This window comes from Tursiops truncatus, chromosome 1 (genome assembly GCF_011762595.2).
Source record: "Tursiops truncatus isolate mTurTru1 chromosome 1, mTurTru1.mat.Y, whole genome shotgun sequence".
In the NCBI taxonomy this organism is placed as follows: Eukaryota; Metazoa; Chordata; class Mammalia; order Artiodactyla; family Delphinidae; genus Tursiops; species Tursiops truncatus.
In genome coordinates, this window is record NC_047034.1 from 50,216,976 (window position 1) to 50,232,633 (window position 15,658).

General features: G+C 37.3%; 1 protein-coding gene across 1 annotated transcript in view; it reads right to left on the reverse strand.

The window, feature by feature from the left end:
* TDRD5 (tudor domain containing 5) overlaps positions 1-15,658 on the reverse strand; it is a 93,764-nt gene that overhangs the window by 24,547 nt on the left and 53,559 nt on the right. The window contains exons 9-12 of the mRNA XM_019918694.3: positions 15,013-15,233; positions 12,501-12,713; positions 11,859-11,925; positions 494-694 (exon numbers count right to left, since the gene is read on the reverse strand). Of these exons, the coding sequence (XP_019774253.2) occupies positions 494-694; positions 11,859-11,925; positions 12,501-12,713; positions 15,013-15,233 (702 nt within the window). The remainder of the gene's footprint in view (positions 1-493; positions 695-11,858; positions 11,926-12,500; positions 12,714-15,012; positions 15,234-15,658) is intronic.

Here is a 15,658-nt window from a genome sequence, read left to right on the forward strand (position 1 = left end):
TTAAAAAAATACGAAGGAAATTTAGTTTCTCAGAGAAAAAGTGAAAAAGTTAGCACTTCATAATTTTCAAATGTTGTGGAAATGCATTATCTTCTAAAATTTAAGTCAGATTTTTTTCTATAGTGATAGTTTTTGCTAGCCACAAAAATTATCAACATCAATATTAATGAAAATGTAGACACTGCTATCAATAATTACAAAATAAGAGACTGTTGCACTTCTCTAAGAAAACTTCAGAAAATTAAATAATTGGGGGTAAGACAGAATCCTCAATCAATTATTTAAAATAAAAGTATATTCTAAAGGAAAATAAGGCAAACGTAGTTTTTTGTGATCATGTGAAAATTAAGAAAGTGCTCTGCATTAAGAAGGCAGGAATCTCACAGATATCACTAAAGAATAAATCAAATAACCTTCAGTATTAAATTCTCTTACACCTTACACTGTTGAGATTAAATACAATACATTACAAAATACATCCAGACTGCTCCACCTTAGAAGGAACATTTTCTTGGCATACAATAGCATGGCCCTCTGTTCTCAAGACATGATGGAAATAGATGTCTTCATGTGAGGACGTATCACACAGAAAAATGTTAAGGATTCCATCTACATATTCATCCACTACCCCCACTAATGGCTTCAAACCACACAACTTCTGGAACTGCAAAATAGCTCCGGATGTCCAATGTTCCTGAAACACAAACAAGATATGAGATTCAGATGACAGATGCAAACATGAATTATAAAAAACATATACAAAAATGAATTCCTAATGAACTAGAGATTTTAGTGGGAAAATCAAAGCATGAAAATACTAAAATAACACATTTGAGGATATTTATGATTTGGGGATGAGAAAAGTCAGAATAAAGGAAAAATGATGAAAATGGGATAATGGGAAAAAATTTATTTTAATGTGATGAAAAACTTTCATGTTTGGAAATGTTTGAGTTAGATTATTGGAACAACCCTCCTACAGAAACTAAATATTCTAGATAAAATATTTTTTAAATATGTTCCCAAAGCATCAAAGAACTGACAAAAGTGTAACAAATTATCAGGCCAAAATTAAAGGGAAAGTGGGAACTATTTTTGCCTTCAGGGTATGTGCTAATCCAGGCAAATCTTCACTTCGGTTTTGATGGTCTCACAGGTCAAAGAGGACAGAAATCAAAGCCAGTAACCACCCAGAGAAGGGAGTCCCTAGGGGTTCATGCTCAGGATAAGGAGGAAAAGAAATAAACTAGCCTTCACATGGATTTGCAGCTCAATTTTCACATCACCTGGGTGATACACAAATCCTCAGGTTGTTCATTTAAATTAACATGGCTCCAGACTGGTCGTACTGCTAGATACCTGGCAGAAGCGAATGTAAATCTCTCTGGAGGTAGGCAATCTCAATCTGTATTCAACCATTTTTACAAAAATTTTTAAAAGTCAATGAGCAGTACACAGACAAAGATAAAAAGCATATAAAGAGACAATGAATCACAAGGAAGAACAACGAGAAACAACATAACTAATACGAAACCTCAAAAACTTTAGATATTTGAATTTCCAGATGAATTATAAAAGAACTAACATACTATGCTTAAAATAAAAAAACAAAATTAATTTGAAAGCTTCTGCGGAGACCTGCAATCTATTTAAAATTGATCTAGCAGAATTAAAGAACCAAGAGAACTTTTAGAAAGTAACAATATAATAACCAAAATTAAAAACTTAATAGGTTTATTCAATAGCAGATTAGGTAGAATTAAAGAGTGTATCAGTAAAGTGGAAGGTGATTTGGAAAAGTTACCCAGAATGCAACACAGAAGACAGAAATATGTAACATACAGAAGAGAGGTTAAAAGATATGGAAGGTAAATTGAGAAGGTTTAACATACTTTTAATTATTCTAGAAAAAGAGAGGCAGAAACAGAGAGAGAGAGAGGGAATATAAATATGAATATGGGGAAATGACAATAATTGAAGAGATAATGGCTGGGAATTAGCCAGATTTAATGAAAAGTAACAATGCACAGATAAAAAGTCCAATGTACCACAAAGTAGGATAAATAAGAATAAATCCACACATAATCATATTAAAACTGAAGAACACGGTTTTCAGACTTCAGAAACATGTTAGAGTGGAAAAACTACCTTTGTCTTCCCCTTTCAATCTACATTCAATGAAACATCCACAACTCAACAAAGGTGTCTCCGCCCAACACAATAGGGCACTGGAGAATTCCACACATCTACACACCCAAAGCTGGGTGTACTGGAACGCACAGTGGGGGCAAGGGAACCTCAGAGCCCGTGCCTGCAATCCTGGCCCTCCAACTGAGGCAGCGGAGCCCATAGCTTCAGAGAACCCAGTAGCAGCAGGGAAGGTGGTGCACACACTGTGGCCACCTGACCACTCCCGGCACCCATGACCACAGGCAAGTGGGGAGCAGCGGCAGTGGGGCCCGCGACCCTGTCCCTCCAGCATCTGAGGCGCCCATGACCCCTCCTCCCATCCCCCTTCCCCCACAGAAGATCCTGTGTCTCAAGGGATCCCAGACACAAGGAAAGAGCCAACCGTCCTGGTGACGACAGCGGCTCTGGCAGAAGCATGGCAGCAACGACCCTGGTGGCACAAAAAGCAACAAAGAAGGCATAGAGCCACACCTATTACAGGGTAGGTGGAGGCTGAAAAGTGCTAACTCTCAAATATGACCAGAGGCAGCTCAAGGAAGAGAAACCGAAAACTTGTGTGATGGTGCCACCTACCGGAGGGAATTTAACTCCTAACCTGTCATTTAATATTAAATGCACTGGCTCAAGAACACTTCATCAAACAACATGAAGGGCCACAGTGACATGGTACCACAAAAAGACAATGACAATTCTCCAGAAACCAAAGTTATGGAATGTTCCAATTTAACTGATAGCGAATGCAAAATAGCTGTTGTGAAGAAATTCAATGAGCTAAAAGAAAACTCAGAAAGGCAGTTTAATGAGCTCAGGAATAAAATGAATGAACAGAAGGAATACTTTACCGAAGAGACTGAAACTTTAAAAAAGCACCAAACAGAAATTCTGGAGCTGAAGAACTCAATAAATGAGATGAAGAATATATTAGTCTGGGACTAGAGCAGACCATATGGAAGAGAAAATTAGTGAGCTTGAAGATAGAAATCTAGAAATGATACAAGTAGAAGAGGAAAGGGAAGATATTTAAAATGAGGAAATCCTACAAGAGCTCTCCAACTCTTTAAGGACAGGCAACATTAGGATAATGAGCATCCCAGAAGGAGAACAGAGGGAAAAGACAGCAGAGAGATTATTTAAAGAAATAATACAAACCTGGGGAAGAAACTGGATATACAAGCCCATGAAGCTAAGAGAATATCTAATTACCCCTATGCAAAAAGACCTCCTCCAAGACATAATATTAAAATTGTCAAAAGTCAATGACAAAGAATTTTAAAGGCAGCCAGGGAAAAAAGGATGGTGACCTACAAAGGAGCCCCCATTAGGCTACCAGTAGATTCTCAGCAGAAACCCTACAGGCCAGGAGGGAGTGGAATGACATTCTCAAAATACTAAAAGATAAAAACTGTCAGCCATGAATACCCTATTTCAGCAAAGTTATCATTCAGATATGAAGGAGAAACAAAGACTTTCCCAGACCAACAAAAGCTGAAGGAGTTCATCAACACTAGACCTGCCTTACAAAACATGTTGAAAGGAGCTCTTCAACCAGAAAAAAAAAAATGGCAAAAATACAAAAAATTTTGAGCAAAGTAATAACAAGACAGAACTGGAAAACTGCAACTCTCTATCAGAATAGATTTTTAAACACTTTAATAATAAATAGTATAAAATCTAAAGGGAGAAAAAAAAATAAAGCAGAAAAACAAATATAGCTCTCTTAGTCTGATAACAACTCACAACATAAAAAGGGGTAATTTAAGAGAACAAAAACAAATTTTATAGGGGAAGAGGAAAAGGACGGCACTTGTATAGGTAAATGAATATAAGATGCTATCAGCAGAAAATGGACTATTTTAATTGACATGTCTCATACAAACTTCAGGGTAAACACAGAACATAAAAATAGAGCAGAGACACAAAAAACAGCAAAAGAGGAAGCTAAGAAAAATATTTTAGAAAACCACCAAACCAAAATGGCAGACAGAAACACAAGGAAAAAGAAACAATGGGGGAAAAAAAGAAACAATGGGAGATTTAAAGCAACCAGAAAACAAAAGCTAAAAAGCCAACATCCAACTATCAATAATTGCCCTAAATGTAAATACACTAAATTCACCAATCAAAAGACACAGAGTGGCTGGATGGATTACAAAGCAAGACCCAACTAAATGTTCCCTCCAGGAGACTCGTCTCAGCTCTAAATACAAACATAGGCTCAAAGCGAAGGGATGGAAGATGATTCTCCAAGAAAACAGCAGCCAAAAGAAAGTAGATATAGCCATACTCATATCAGGCAAAATAAACTTCAAGTCAGAAAAGGTAACAAGAGACAAAAATGGACAGTATAATAAAGGGGAAAACACATCAAGGAGACGTAACAGCGATTAATATATTTGCACCTAATATAGGAGCACCAAAATATATAAAACAATTATTGACAGACCTAAAGAGAGAAATTGGCAGCAACATGTAATAGTAGAGGACTTTAATAACACCCCACTTACATCTATAGATAGATCATCCAGACAGAAAGTCAACAAGGAAACACTGGCCTTAAATGAAACAACAGACAAGATGAATTTGATAGATTTGTACAGAACATTCATTCCACTCAAATGCAGTAGACTATACATTCTTCTCAAGTGCACATGAAACTTTCTCAAGGATAAACCATATGTTGGGATGCAAAACAAGTCTCACTAAATTTAAGAAGACTGAAATCATATCAAGTATCTTCTCTGATCACAATGGAATGAAATTAGAAATCAACTACAAGAAGAAAACTAGAAAAGTCACCAATACATGGAAACTGAGCAACATGCTACTGAACAACTATTGGGTCAATGAAGGAATCAAAGAAGAAATAAAAAATTACCTGAAGACAAATGAAAATGAAAATACAACATACCAAAATCTATGGGATGCAGCAAAAACATTACAAAGAGGGAAGTTTATAGCAATATAGACCTACCCTTAAGAAACAAGAAAAATCTCAAACAATCTAACCTTACAGCTAAAGAAACTAAAAAAAGAAAAACAAAGGGCAAAGTTAGTAGAATGAAGGAAATAATAAAGATCAGAGCAGAAATACATAAAATAGAGAGTAAAAGGACAGTAGAAAAGATCAATGAACTAAGTGCTGGTTCTTCAAAAACATGAACAAGGGCTTCCCTGGTGACGCAGTGGTTGAGAGTCCGCCTGCCGAGGCAGGGGACACGGGTTCGTGCCCCGGTCCGGGAAGATCCCACATGCCGCGCAGCGGCTGGGCCCGTGAGCCATGGCTGCTGAGCCTGCACGTCCGGAGCCTGTGCTCCACAGTGGGAGAGGCCACAACAGTGAGAGGCCCACGTACTGCAAAAAAAAAAAAAAAACCATGAACAAAATTTGACAAACCGTTAGCTAGACTCACTAAGAAAAAAGAGAGAAGGTCCTGATAAATAAAATCAAACAAAAGGCAGAAATAACAACAGATATCACATAAATACAAGATTGTAAAAGAATATTATGAACAGCTATATACCAACAAATTAGACAGCCTAGAAGAAATGAACAAATTCTTAGAATCATACAAACTTCCAAGACTGAATCAGGAAGAAATAGAGAATCTGAATAGACTGATCACTAGCACAGAGACTGAAACAGTAATCAAAAGCTCCCAAAAAATCAAAAGTCCAGGACCAGACAGCTCCACAGGTAAATTCTACCAAACAGTCAAAGAAGATTTAATACCTATCCTTTTCAAACTATTCTATAAAACTGAAGAGAAGGGAACATTTCCTAACTCATTTTAAGAGGCCAACATCACCCTGATACCAAAAGCAGACAAAGACAACACAAAAAAAGAAAATTCAGGCCACTATCTCTAATGAACATAGATGCAAAATCCTCAACAAAATATTAGCAAACTGAATTCAACAGTACATCAAAAAGATCATACTCCATGATTAAGTGGGATTTATTCCACACAATAATGGTTCAATATTCACAAATCAATCAATGTGATACACCACATTAACAAAATGAAGGATAAAAGCCATATGATCATCTCACGGGATGCAGAAAAGGCATTTGACAAGATTCAAAGCCCATTTATGATAAAAAATCTCAATAAAGAGGATACAGAAGGGACATATCCTCAACATAGTATGGGCCACATATAACAAACCCCCAGCTAACATCACACTCAAAGGAAAAAAATTGAAATCTATTCCCCTAAGATCAGGAACAACACCAGGATGCCCATTCTCGCCACTTTTATTCAACACAGTGTTGGAAGTCCTAGCCAGAGCAATCAGGCAAGAAAAAGAAATAAAAGGCATCCAAATTGGAAAGGAAGGGGTAAAACTGTCACTATTTGCAGATGACATGATTTTATATAGAGAAAACTCTGAAGACTCCATCAAAAAACTCTTAGAAATAATAAATGAGTGAAGTAATAGGATACAAAATCAATATATAAAAATGTTGCATTTCTGTATGCTAACAATGACCTAGCAGAAAGAGAAATTAAGAAAACAATCCCATTTGCAATTGCAACAAAATAAAACATTTAGGAATAAATTTAACCAAAGAGGTGCAAGATCTGTATATTGAAAACTATAGGGACTTCCCTGGTGGTGCAGTGGTTAAGAATCCACCTGTGAATGCAGGGGGCACAGGTTTGATCCCTGGTCCAGGAAGATCCCACATGCTGCAGAACGGCTGGGCCCGTGGGCCATGGCCGCTGAGCCTGAGCGTCCGGAGCCTGTGCTCCGCAACAGGAGAGGCCACAACAGCGAGAGGCCCACGTACCGCAAAAAAAAAAAAAAAAAAAAGGGCAGAGGAACAGAATAGACATTTTTCCAAAGAAGACATACGTATGGTCAACAGGTACATGAAAAGATGCTCAACATCACTAATTACTATGGAAATGCAAAACAAAACCATAATAAGATAGCACCTCACACCTGTCAGAACGGCTATTATCAAAAAGGCAAGAAATAAGTGGTGGCAAGGATGTGGAAAAAAAGGGAAACCTGTTGGTGGGAATGTAAATTGGTACCTCCACTATGGAAGACAGTATGGAGAGTCCTCAAAAAATTAAGATTAGAACTATCATATGATCCAGCTATCCCACTTCTGGGTATTTATTCAAAGAATATGAAAACACTGATCTGAAAAGATATCTCAACCCCCATGTTCTTTGGCATTATTTACAATAGCCAAGATATGGAAACAACTGAAGTGCCCATCAACAGACGAATGGTAAAGAAGATGTGGTATATATGTACATAATGGAATACTGCTCAGCTTTAAAAATATATATATAAATGTCTTGCCATTTGCAACAACATGGATGGAATTTGAGCATTTTATGCTAAGTAAAATAAGTCAGATAGAGAAAGAGAACTACCACATGATGCCACTGATGTGGAGTATCAAAAAAACCCGAATAAACAAACAAACAAAAATAAAATAATGTACAAACCAAACCAAACAAAAACAAATACATATATATGGAGAACAGAGTAGTGATTACCAGAGGGGAAGGGGAAGCGGGGAGGGCAAAATGGGTAAAGGGGGTCAGGCCAACTACGGTTACAGATGGAAAATAAATTTTTGGTAGTGAACACGTGGTAGGGTATCCAGAAGTAGAAATATAACGTTGTACACATGAAACTTATATAATGTTATAAATCAACATTACCTCAATTACAAATAAATAATTTTGTTTCCTAAAGAGTAAATTTACAAGTTTCAATTTCATTAGCAGATAGTTTTAATGCCATCCTGAAATTGTTAAAAGCATAGTGTCCTTTGAAAAAATATCCTAGGGCTTCCCTGGTGGCACAGTGGTTAAGAATGTGCCTGCCAATGCAGGGGACACGGGTTCAAGCTCTGGTCCTTTAAGATCCCACATGACACGGAGCAACTAAGCCTGTGTACCACAACTACTGATCCTGCGCTTGAGAGCCCGTGAGCCACAACTACTGAGGTTGCGTGCCACAGCTACTGAAGCCCGCGCGCCTAGAGCCTGTGCTCTGTAACAAGAGAAGCCACCGCAATGAGAAGCCTGCGCACCGCAACAAAGAGTAGCCCCTGCTCGCCACAGCTAGAGAAAGCCCGTGCACAGCAACAAAGACCCAAAGCAGCCAAAAATAAATAAATAAATATATAAATTTATAAAAAAGAAAGAAAGAAGAAATATCCTGGATTATTGAGGTCTTTCTTCTATACGGATAGCAAATATCTATAAAATAAAAATCTATCCTGCTTTTTAAAAAAGCTGAAGAACACAAGTAACAAATACAAAATTTTAAAAATAGCTACAGACAAAAAGGATATTGCCTTCAAAGGAACATCCATTAGATGGACAGCTGGCTTAAATATCATAAGGGAAACCAGAAGCCAGTGTAATGATACCTTCCACGTAATGAAGATAGTAACTACCAACCTAGAATTCTATACCTACTGAACATATCTTTCAAGAATAAGCACAAAATGATATTTTCAGGTGAACATAACTGAGCTTGCCATCAATAAACCCTTACAAAATGAAATCCTAAAAGATACAGTTCAAATAGAAAGAAAATGTTCCCAGAGGGTTTGAGCAGCAAGACTGAAGAGCTAAGAGACTGAGAAATACGTGACTAAATCTAAATGGATTTGTTATTATTATATGCAGTTATTTTCTTGAGGGGTTAAAAACAATAACGTTAATTACAAAACAAAAATAGATCAGAAGAGGACATTAAAGAAATTCGTGTCCTAATGTCCTTGTATTGCTACACACATATGCTGTACTTCCTAGAGTAATCACTGAAATAACATAGTGGAATGATTAAAAACCTCTTCAAAATAAGGCGTACAAGGTGAGAAAAGTAATAGGTAAGCCAGTGACTTTTCACTAGGGCCACTGGGTTCTCTCCAGTGCTTGCAAAGTTTAGTTGTCATCTAAGGATTTGGGCGGATTTTATATCCGTACAATGATTTTGGAATGCACCCATTCTATGGCTCCCTCCCTTTAAGTATTACACCCTAACTTCTAGCTGTTTTGCTATTCCCATACAATGTCCTCTAATCCTGCAAGCCAGCAAGGCTGTAGACTGGGGAGTGACCTCAGGAAAGAAGCTGAAAAATTCCTGACTCACCTATTGCGGTTTGACTTCCAAGGGTAGACTTCTACTTTTCTGCCTGCTTTAGATTTTGTATATGAGAGTATTAGCTCACCAAACCAGAAAAAAGATATAGAAATAAAGACATGAATGAGCTACATTCAGTTAAAAAAATTTATTGAGCACCTACCATGCACCAAACATTGATCTAGGCACTGGAGATACAGTGGTAAATATGACAGACAATATCCCTGATCTCAGGAATTACAATGTTGTATGTGAACAAACAATTAAAATAATACCAGATAGTGTTACAAAGATAAAACAAGGGACTTCCCTGGTGGTCTAGTGGTTAAGAATCTGTCTTGCAATGCAGGGGATGCCAGTTCGATCCCTGGTTGGGGCACTAAGATCCCACATGCCATGGGGCAGAAAGCCCGTGCACCACAACTACTGAGTCTATGTGCTCTGGAGTCCGTGAGCCAAAACTAGAGAGCCCATGTGCCACAACTACTGAGCCCGCACATTCTGGAGCCCATGCACCACAACTAGAGAGCCCGCGTACTGCAACTAATGAGCCTGCACACTCTGGTGCCCGCACGCCACCACTAGAGAGAACCCCACACACTGCAACGAAGAGTCCGTGTGCCTCAACTAAAGATCGCGCATGCCACAATTAAGACCTGATGCAGCCAATAAAGAAAGAAAGAAAGAAATATTAATGGTACAGATGAACCTATTTGCAGGGCAGACATAGAGAATGCACGGGTGGACACAGTGGGCGAAGGGGAGGGTGGGATGAATTGGGATATTAATTTTGACATACATACACTACTATGTGTAAAAGATAGCTAGTGGGAACCTGCTGTATAACACAGGGAGCTCAGCCCGGTGCTCTGTGATGGCCTAGGTGGGTGGGATGGGTGGAGGAGGGAGGTCCACGAGGGAGGGGATGTGTGTATTCTTATGGCTGATTCACTTCACTGTGCGACAGAAACTAGCACAACACTGTAAAGCAATTATACTCAAATTAAAATAAATAAACTTTTTTTTAAAAAAAAAGATAAAACAAAATGATGATGAATGACTGAAGAGGAAGAGTGCACTTTAAATTGACTGGTCAAGGAAGTCCTTCTTGGGGAAATAACATTTGGGCTTAAATTTGAACGACAAGAAGGAGCCAACCATGAGAATTCTTTGAATCAGTTATTTCAGTGACCAGCATGCACAAAAGCCCTAAGGCCAGAAGCAGTTTAGGAAGGAAATTGCAAAGAAAACGAAAAATGGAAGCCACCTGGCTGATATGAGAGTAACGGACATTGGCATCACAAATTTAGCCCTGACCTCCCTGATGGAAGTACTAAAAAGAAACCTAGTCAGGGCTAAAATGCACCCTAGAAAACAATGCTGAGTAGTGACTCGCACAAAAACCATACTTTGCATAATTATTTATAATACTCAAAAATCAGAAGTGGACTGAATTAGTCTAACAATAAAGGGACAGTTAAACAGGCTACAATGCGCGTTTAGCTAGATTACTTACGTACTTATTAAAATTGCGAACGATAACATGTAAATGTATTTATGCTATAATGTTGAGTGGAAAATGGAATATAAAATAATATGATTACTATTTTATATAAGCCTAAAAACCCTACAAAACCCTCATCCCCAACATCCAATAAACTAAACTGAAAAACTCATATCAAATTTCTAAATTGAATGCATTTGAATGGTGGCATTACAGATAATGTTTTTTCTTCTTCTTTTCTCTTTATCGTGTTTTTCAGATTAAAAAAAAGTAAGGAATAATCCACGTATATGTTAGCAACTGATAAGTTATTTAGGTTAAACAGACAAATATGGTGTAATAAATGTGTATGGCATGTATAATTAAGAGTTCTGAGGAAAAAACATAAAATTAGGTGCATAACTATAGCTACATAAACCAATGCATCTATATGGATGAAAATGCCTCCTGCTCCATCCCACTCCAATCATCTCCCACCACTAGAGAATTCTTTAAAAAACATATATCTGATTGTGGCAGTTCCCTTTAGTCGCTCCCCAGTCTGGACATTGCGTCCAGACTCCTGCACATGGCTATGGGTCTCCTCCTTAGTTTACTGTCTACTTCTCTGACATCATTTGCCATGCACCAATTCCAGCACATCCTCTATTATGCAGCCAAACAGAACCACTTAAAATTCCTCATATTTGAGATATTTCATGCTGCTCTCCCTTTGCCTGAAACGCCTTTCTTTTCTTGTCTGTCCAGTTGTAGAACTAATCTTCCTTCAAAGTTTCATGCAAATGCCACCTCTAGTATGGGGCCTTCTCTGATTACCCCGAACAGAGATGAGCGCTCTTCCTTTTGCATTTCTACCACACGCTGCAAAATTTTCTAGCAAATATGACACAGCACTATTATTTTTGTCTACGTGCCTATCTTTCATACTGTCTACAATGATTTCTTTGAGGGCTCATTCTATGTTTTATTTTTGTATTCTGAGAACCTAGAATTGTTCTTGGCATCAAATGTTTGCTGATTAAACAGGAAACAAGCAAACATACCTCTACTGGTCTCACCCAAGCCAAAGAACAGGGGATAGCCTGAGCTGGAAGCCTGGTGTAGCAGCACCTGCAACAGATAATCAAATATATGAATAGTTAATCATATTTCAAAACTGCATTTTATGGAATCTCTTATCCACTCCTTGATTTAAGCTTTTCACACCATTTCAGAGTATTTTACTCATGCATTTTAAAATTAATGTCTTACATTTTAAAGTAACCTAAGAAATACACTTGTAAAAACATAATAGTCCTTGAAAACCATGCAATTAAAATATAGGTAGGATATGTATAACTGAAAATAAATAAAATATAGGTAGGAACAGTTCAACCTTCATGCTATATAAATGCAACTCTTCGCATGACCCAAAGAATGATTTTCTTAATATAAGATTGAAATTTAGTCTCATGGTTCATTCAGATTCACGGTCATGTGAAAGAAGACGTGAGAGATTATAATCCAACTGTGATTATAATGACCAAATGACCATTTGCCAAACCTGCACTAAGATGAAAGGGGGTGGAATGGAGGGTAGGATGGAGGGAGAGAGGCAGGAGAAAAGGAAGAGAGATCCTAAGCCCACAGAGTTTCAGCATTACAGCTCAAAACTTAAGTTGTCCTTATTCAGTTTATTAACTCACTTGAGGAACCTCAGGGAGGACTTCTGAACAGTTCCAATATTTCCAAAGTCTGGATAGAACACTTCAACTTCCTGTTTCCCAAGAATTCGATGGATAATGACCCGATACCACCACTTATCCTCAGAAATCCTTACACAACAGAGACGTCCCGGTTGGATAAAATACTCTGGCATGGCATATCGATCAGAAACCAGCTGATTAGAATAACAGCGCCTGCGGAATTCCATAATACACAGAAACCCATAGGGAAAGAAAAAATTAAAGATCATTTTTATTGATGTATCAAGAGCAGCAATGTCTTGGCAAAAAGCAAAGAAAAAAACCCTCACTTTTTCTGATTTGGTAATGCTTATTATTAATACCAATTAATTTTCTTTTTCTTGTCCAAATCCCTTCTCTTTATCAACAAACTTCTTCCAATAGAAACTTACTAAGTGATTATTATGTAACATTATGCCAGGTGTTCTTGGGTGGTAGGTGAGTATATAATGTGGTAAAGTTAGAAAAAAACTTTTGGAGAGATACAAAGTAAATTATTCTTGTATGTGGCACCAATGTAAAAATCAGACATTTGTTGTACATGAATAAATCTAAAGTAACTGAAAATGTAAACATTTTACATAGTGTTTACTAACAAAGGACATGATTTTTCACTAGAGAAAAGATAATTTAGAGCAGTAGCTCTCTAAGTGTAGTTCACAAATCCCTGGGACCCTGATACCCTTTCAAAAAGTTCCTAAGATCAAAGCTATTTTAATATTTTAGTATTATTATGAAAATAGTTATTTGCCCTTTTCACTATGTTAATATTTGCAATGATGCTGTAAAAGCAAGGGTGGGTAAAATTCCCGGTGCCTTTGCTAAATCAAGGCAGTGGCATCCAACTATACTAGTAAACATTTATTTTTCACTGCCATGCATTCACATTAAATAAAAAAGAAAGAAAAAAGAGGCTACTTTCACTTAAGAATATCCTTGATAGGGCTTCCCTCGTGGCGCAGTGGTTGGGAGTCCGCCTGCCAATGCAGGGGACGTGGGTTCGTGCCCCGGTCCGGGAGGATCCCACGTGCCATGGAGCGGCTGGGCCCGTGGGCCATGGCCACTGGGCCTGCACGTCCGGAGCCTGTGTGCCATGGCGGGAGGGGCCGCAGCGGTGAGAGGCCCGCGTGCCGAAAAAAAATAAAAATAAAAAAAATAAGAATGTCCTTGATAAAGCAATAAAAATCATTAAGTTTATTAAATCTCAACCACTGACTATCTTTTCAATATTCTCTGTAACAAAATGCAAGTACAAGTAAAATACTTCCCAAGTTGTCTTAATGAAAAGCACTTTTGCATTTCAGTTGTGAACTGAATGAGCTGCTTTTTGTGTGTGTGTATAGATTTATTTTTACTTGGAAGATGAACTAGACACTATTTTCATGGAATACCATTTTTGCTTGAAAGGTCACTCACAAACTATGTTTATTCAGACTTGCATATTTGCCACACATTTTCTCAAAAATGAAGCAAGCTTGCCACTTCAAGGAAAACATTGACAGTATTTATTGTCAATGATAAAATTCAAAAGCTTTCAAATGAAAATTAGGACTTTGGCAACGCTGCATCCACCACCATAAACATGACAGCTTCCTAATACTTAATACTTTTCTGATGCAATCAGTGATACTATTAATGAATGTGATTTTTTAAAGATATATTGTGTGATGAAACATGTCAACATCCGGAAGATCTATATAACTCAGTGAACCAGTATTTTCCAAAAGACCAACACATGATGTTTTAAAATCGTAGATGGTGGTAAAATTCAGGACCAGTTCCATTGAGTCCACACTGAGAAGTTCCCTATGCTTACTCTAATGTTAAGCTACTGCTGTCTTGAAATTCTTAATACTTTTTAAACAAGGAGTCTTACATTTTAATTTTGGACTGGAGCCTGCAATTACCTAGCTAGTCCTGGATCCATTCAAAGTGCAAAGGCAGAAAATGTATTTTAACATAGTAGAGATTGAAAAGTTCAAATTCCACACTGAAACTAACTTCAAGAAACTACCACTTGTCAAGTTTCAGTGCACTATCAAAGAGTATTCACAATTTTCTGAAAAGGCTATTAAAATACTCCTTTTCCCAATTATGTATCTGTCAGAGGCCAGATGTTTTCATGTACTTCCACCAAAATAAAGTATTTCAAGAAATTAAAGACAGAAGCAGATACTGAAATCCAACTTTCTTCTAGTATGCCAGATATTAGAGATCTGCAAAAATGTAAAAGAGTGCACTATTGTAATTTTCATAAAAGTTATTTTTCATAAAATGTTATTTATATTCAGAAAAATGAATTTATCGTTATTTTTAAACAATATTTTTTACAGTTTTAATTTCTATATGATAAATATTGATAAACAAAAGTTCTCTTTGGTCCTTAATTTTTAAGAGCCCTGAGACCAAAATGTTTGAGAACTGACTTAGAATGAGATACATGAAAAATACATTGAAAACAACAGATTCCTACCGCATTTCAATCATCATGTCTTCAAGTAACTCTGATGAATCCCTGCTGTAGATTCGGATGTAGAATTGACTAGGGGAGATGATACACTCCACAAAGACCCCCACGAGGGTACTGGTACCTAATGGGGGTAGTTTGCATAATTTCTTGTCCCGTACAGCATCAGGTGGGATATCATGATTTGCCACTGCCAAGTTGAGCTGTGATTTCTTAATTTCTACTTGCTACAAGTTAAAAAAAATCAAAGAAACCACTATAAATCTTTGAGTAACATTTCAAACTCTATGACAACGTTTCTTAAAATATATTTCATGAGTCACCTTTATCAGAATCACCTGGCAAATAATAAAAATGAAAATTCTTAGGCTTTAGCCCAGACTCACTCACTAGAAGTGAGGCCCAAAATTATGCCTTTAAAAAAATTCCCTAGGTGATCCTTACCTACATTAAAATATTAAAAGTACTGTCTTACGATATTAGGTGAAGAGTGAAAAGTGTGTCACACAACTGCCATATATAAAATTGAAAACATCGTACTTCAAATACTTAGGCTGAACTAAGAGTCTCATCCTACCCAGTTCTACCAACAAAGGCAACTTTAAAGAATGGATTAAATTTCAGGGCTTCCCTGGTGGCACAGTGGTTAAGA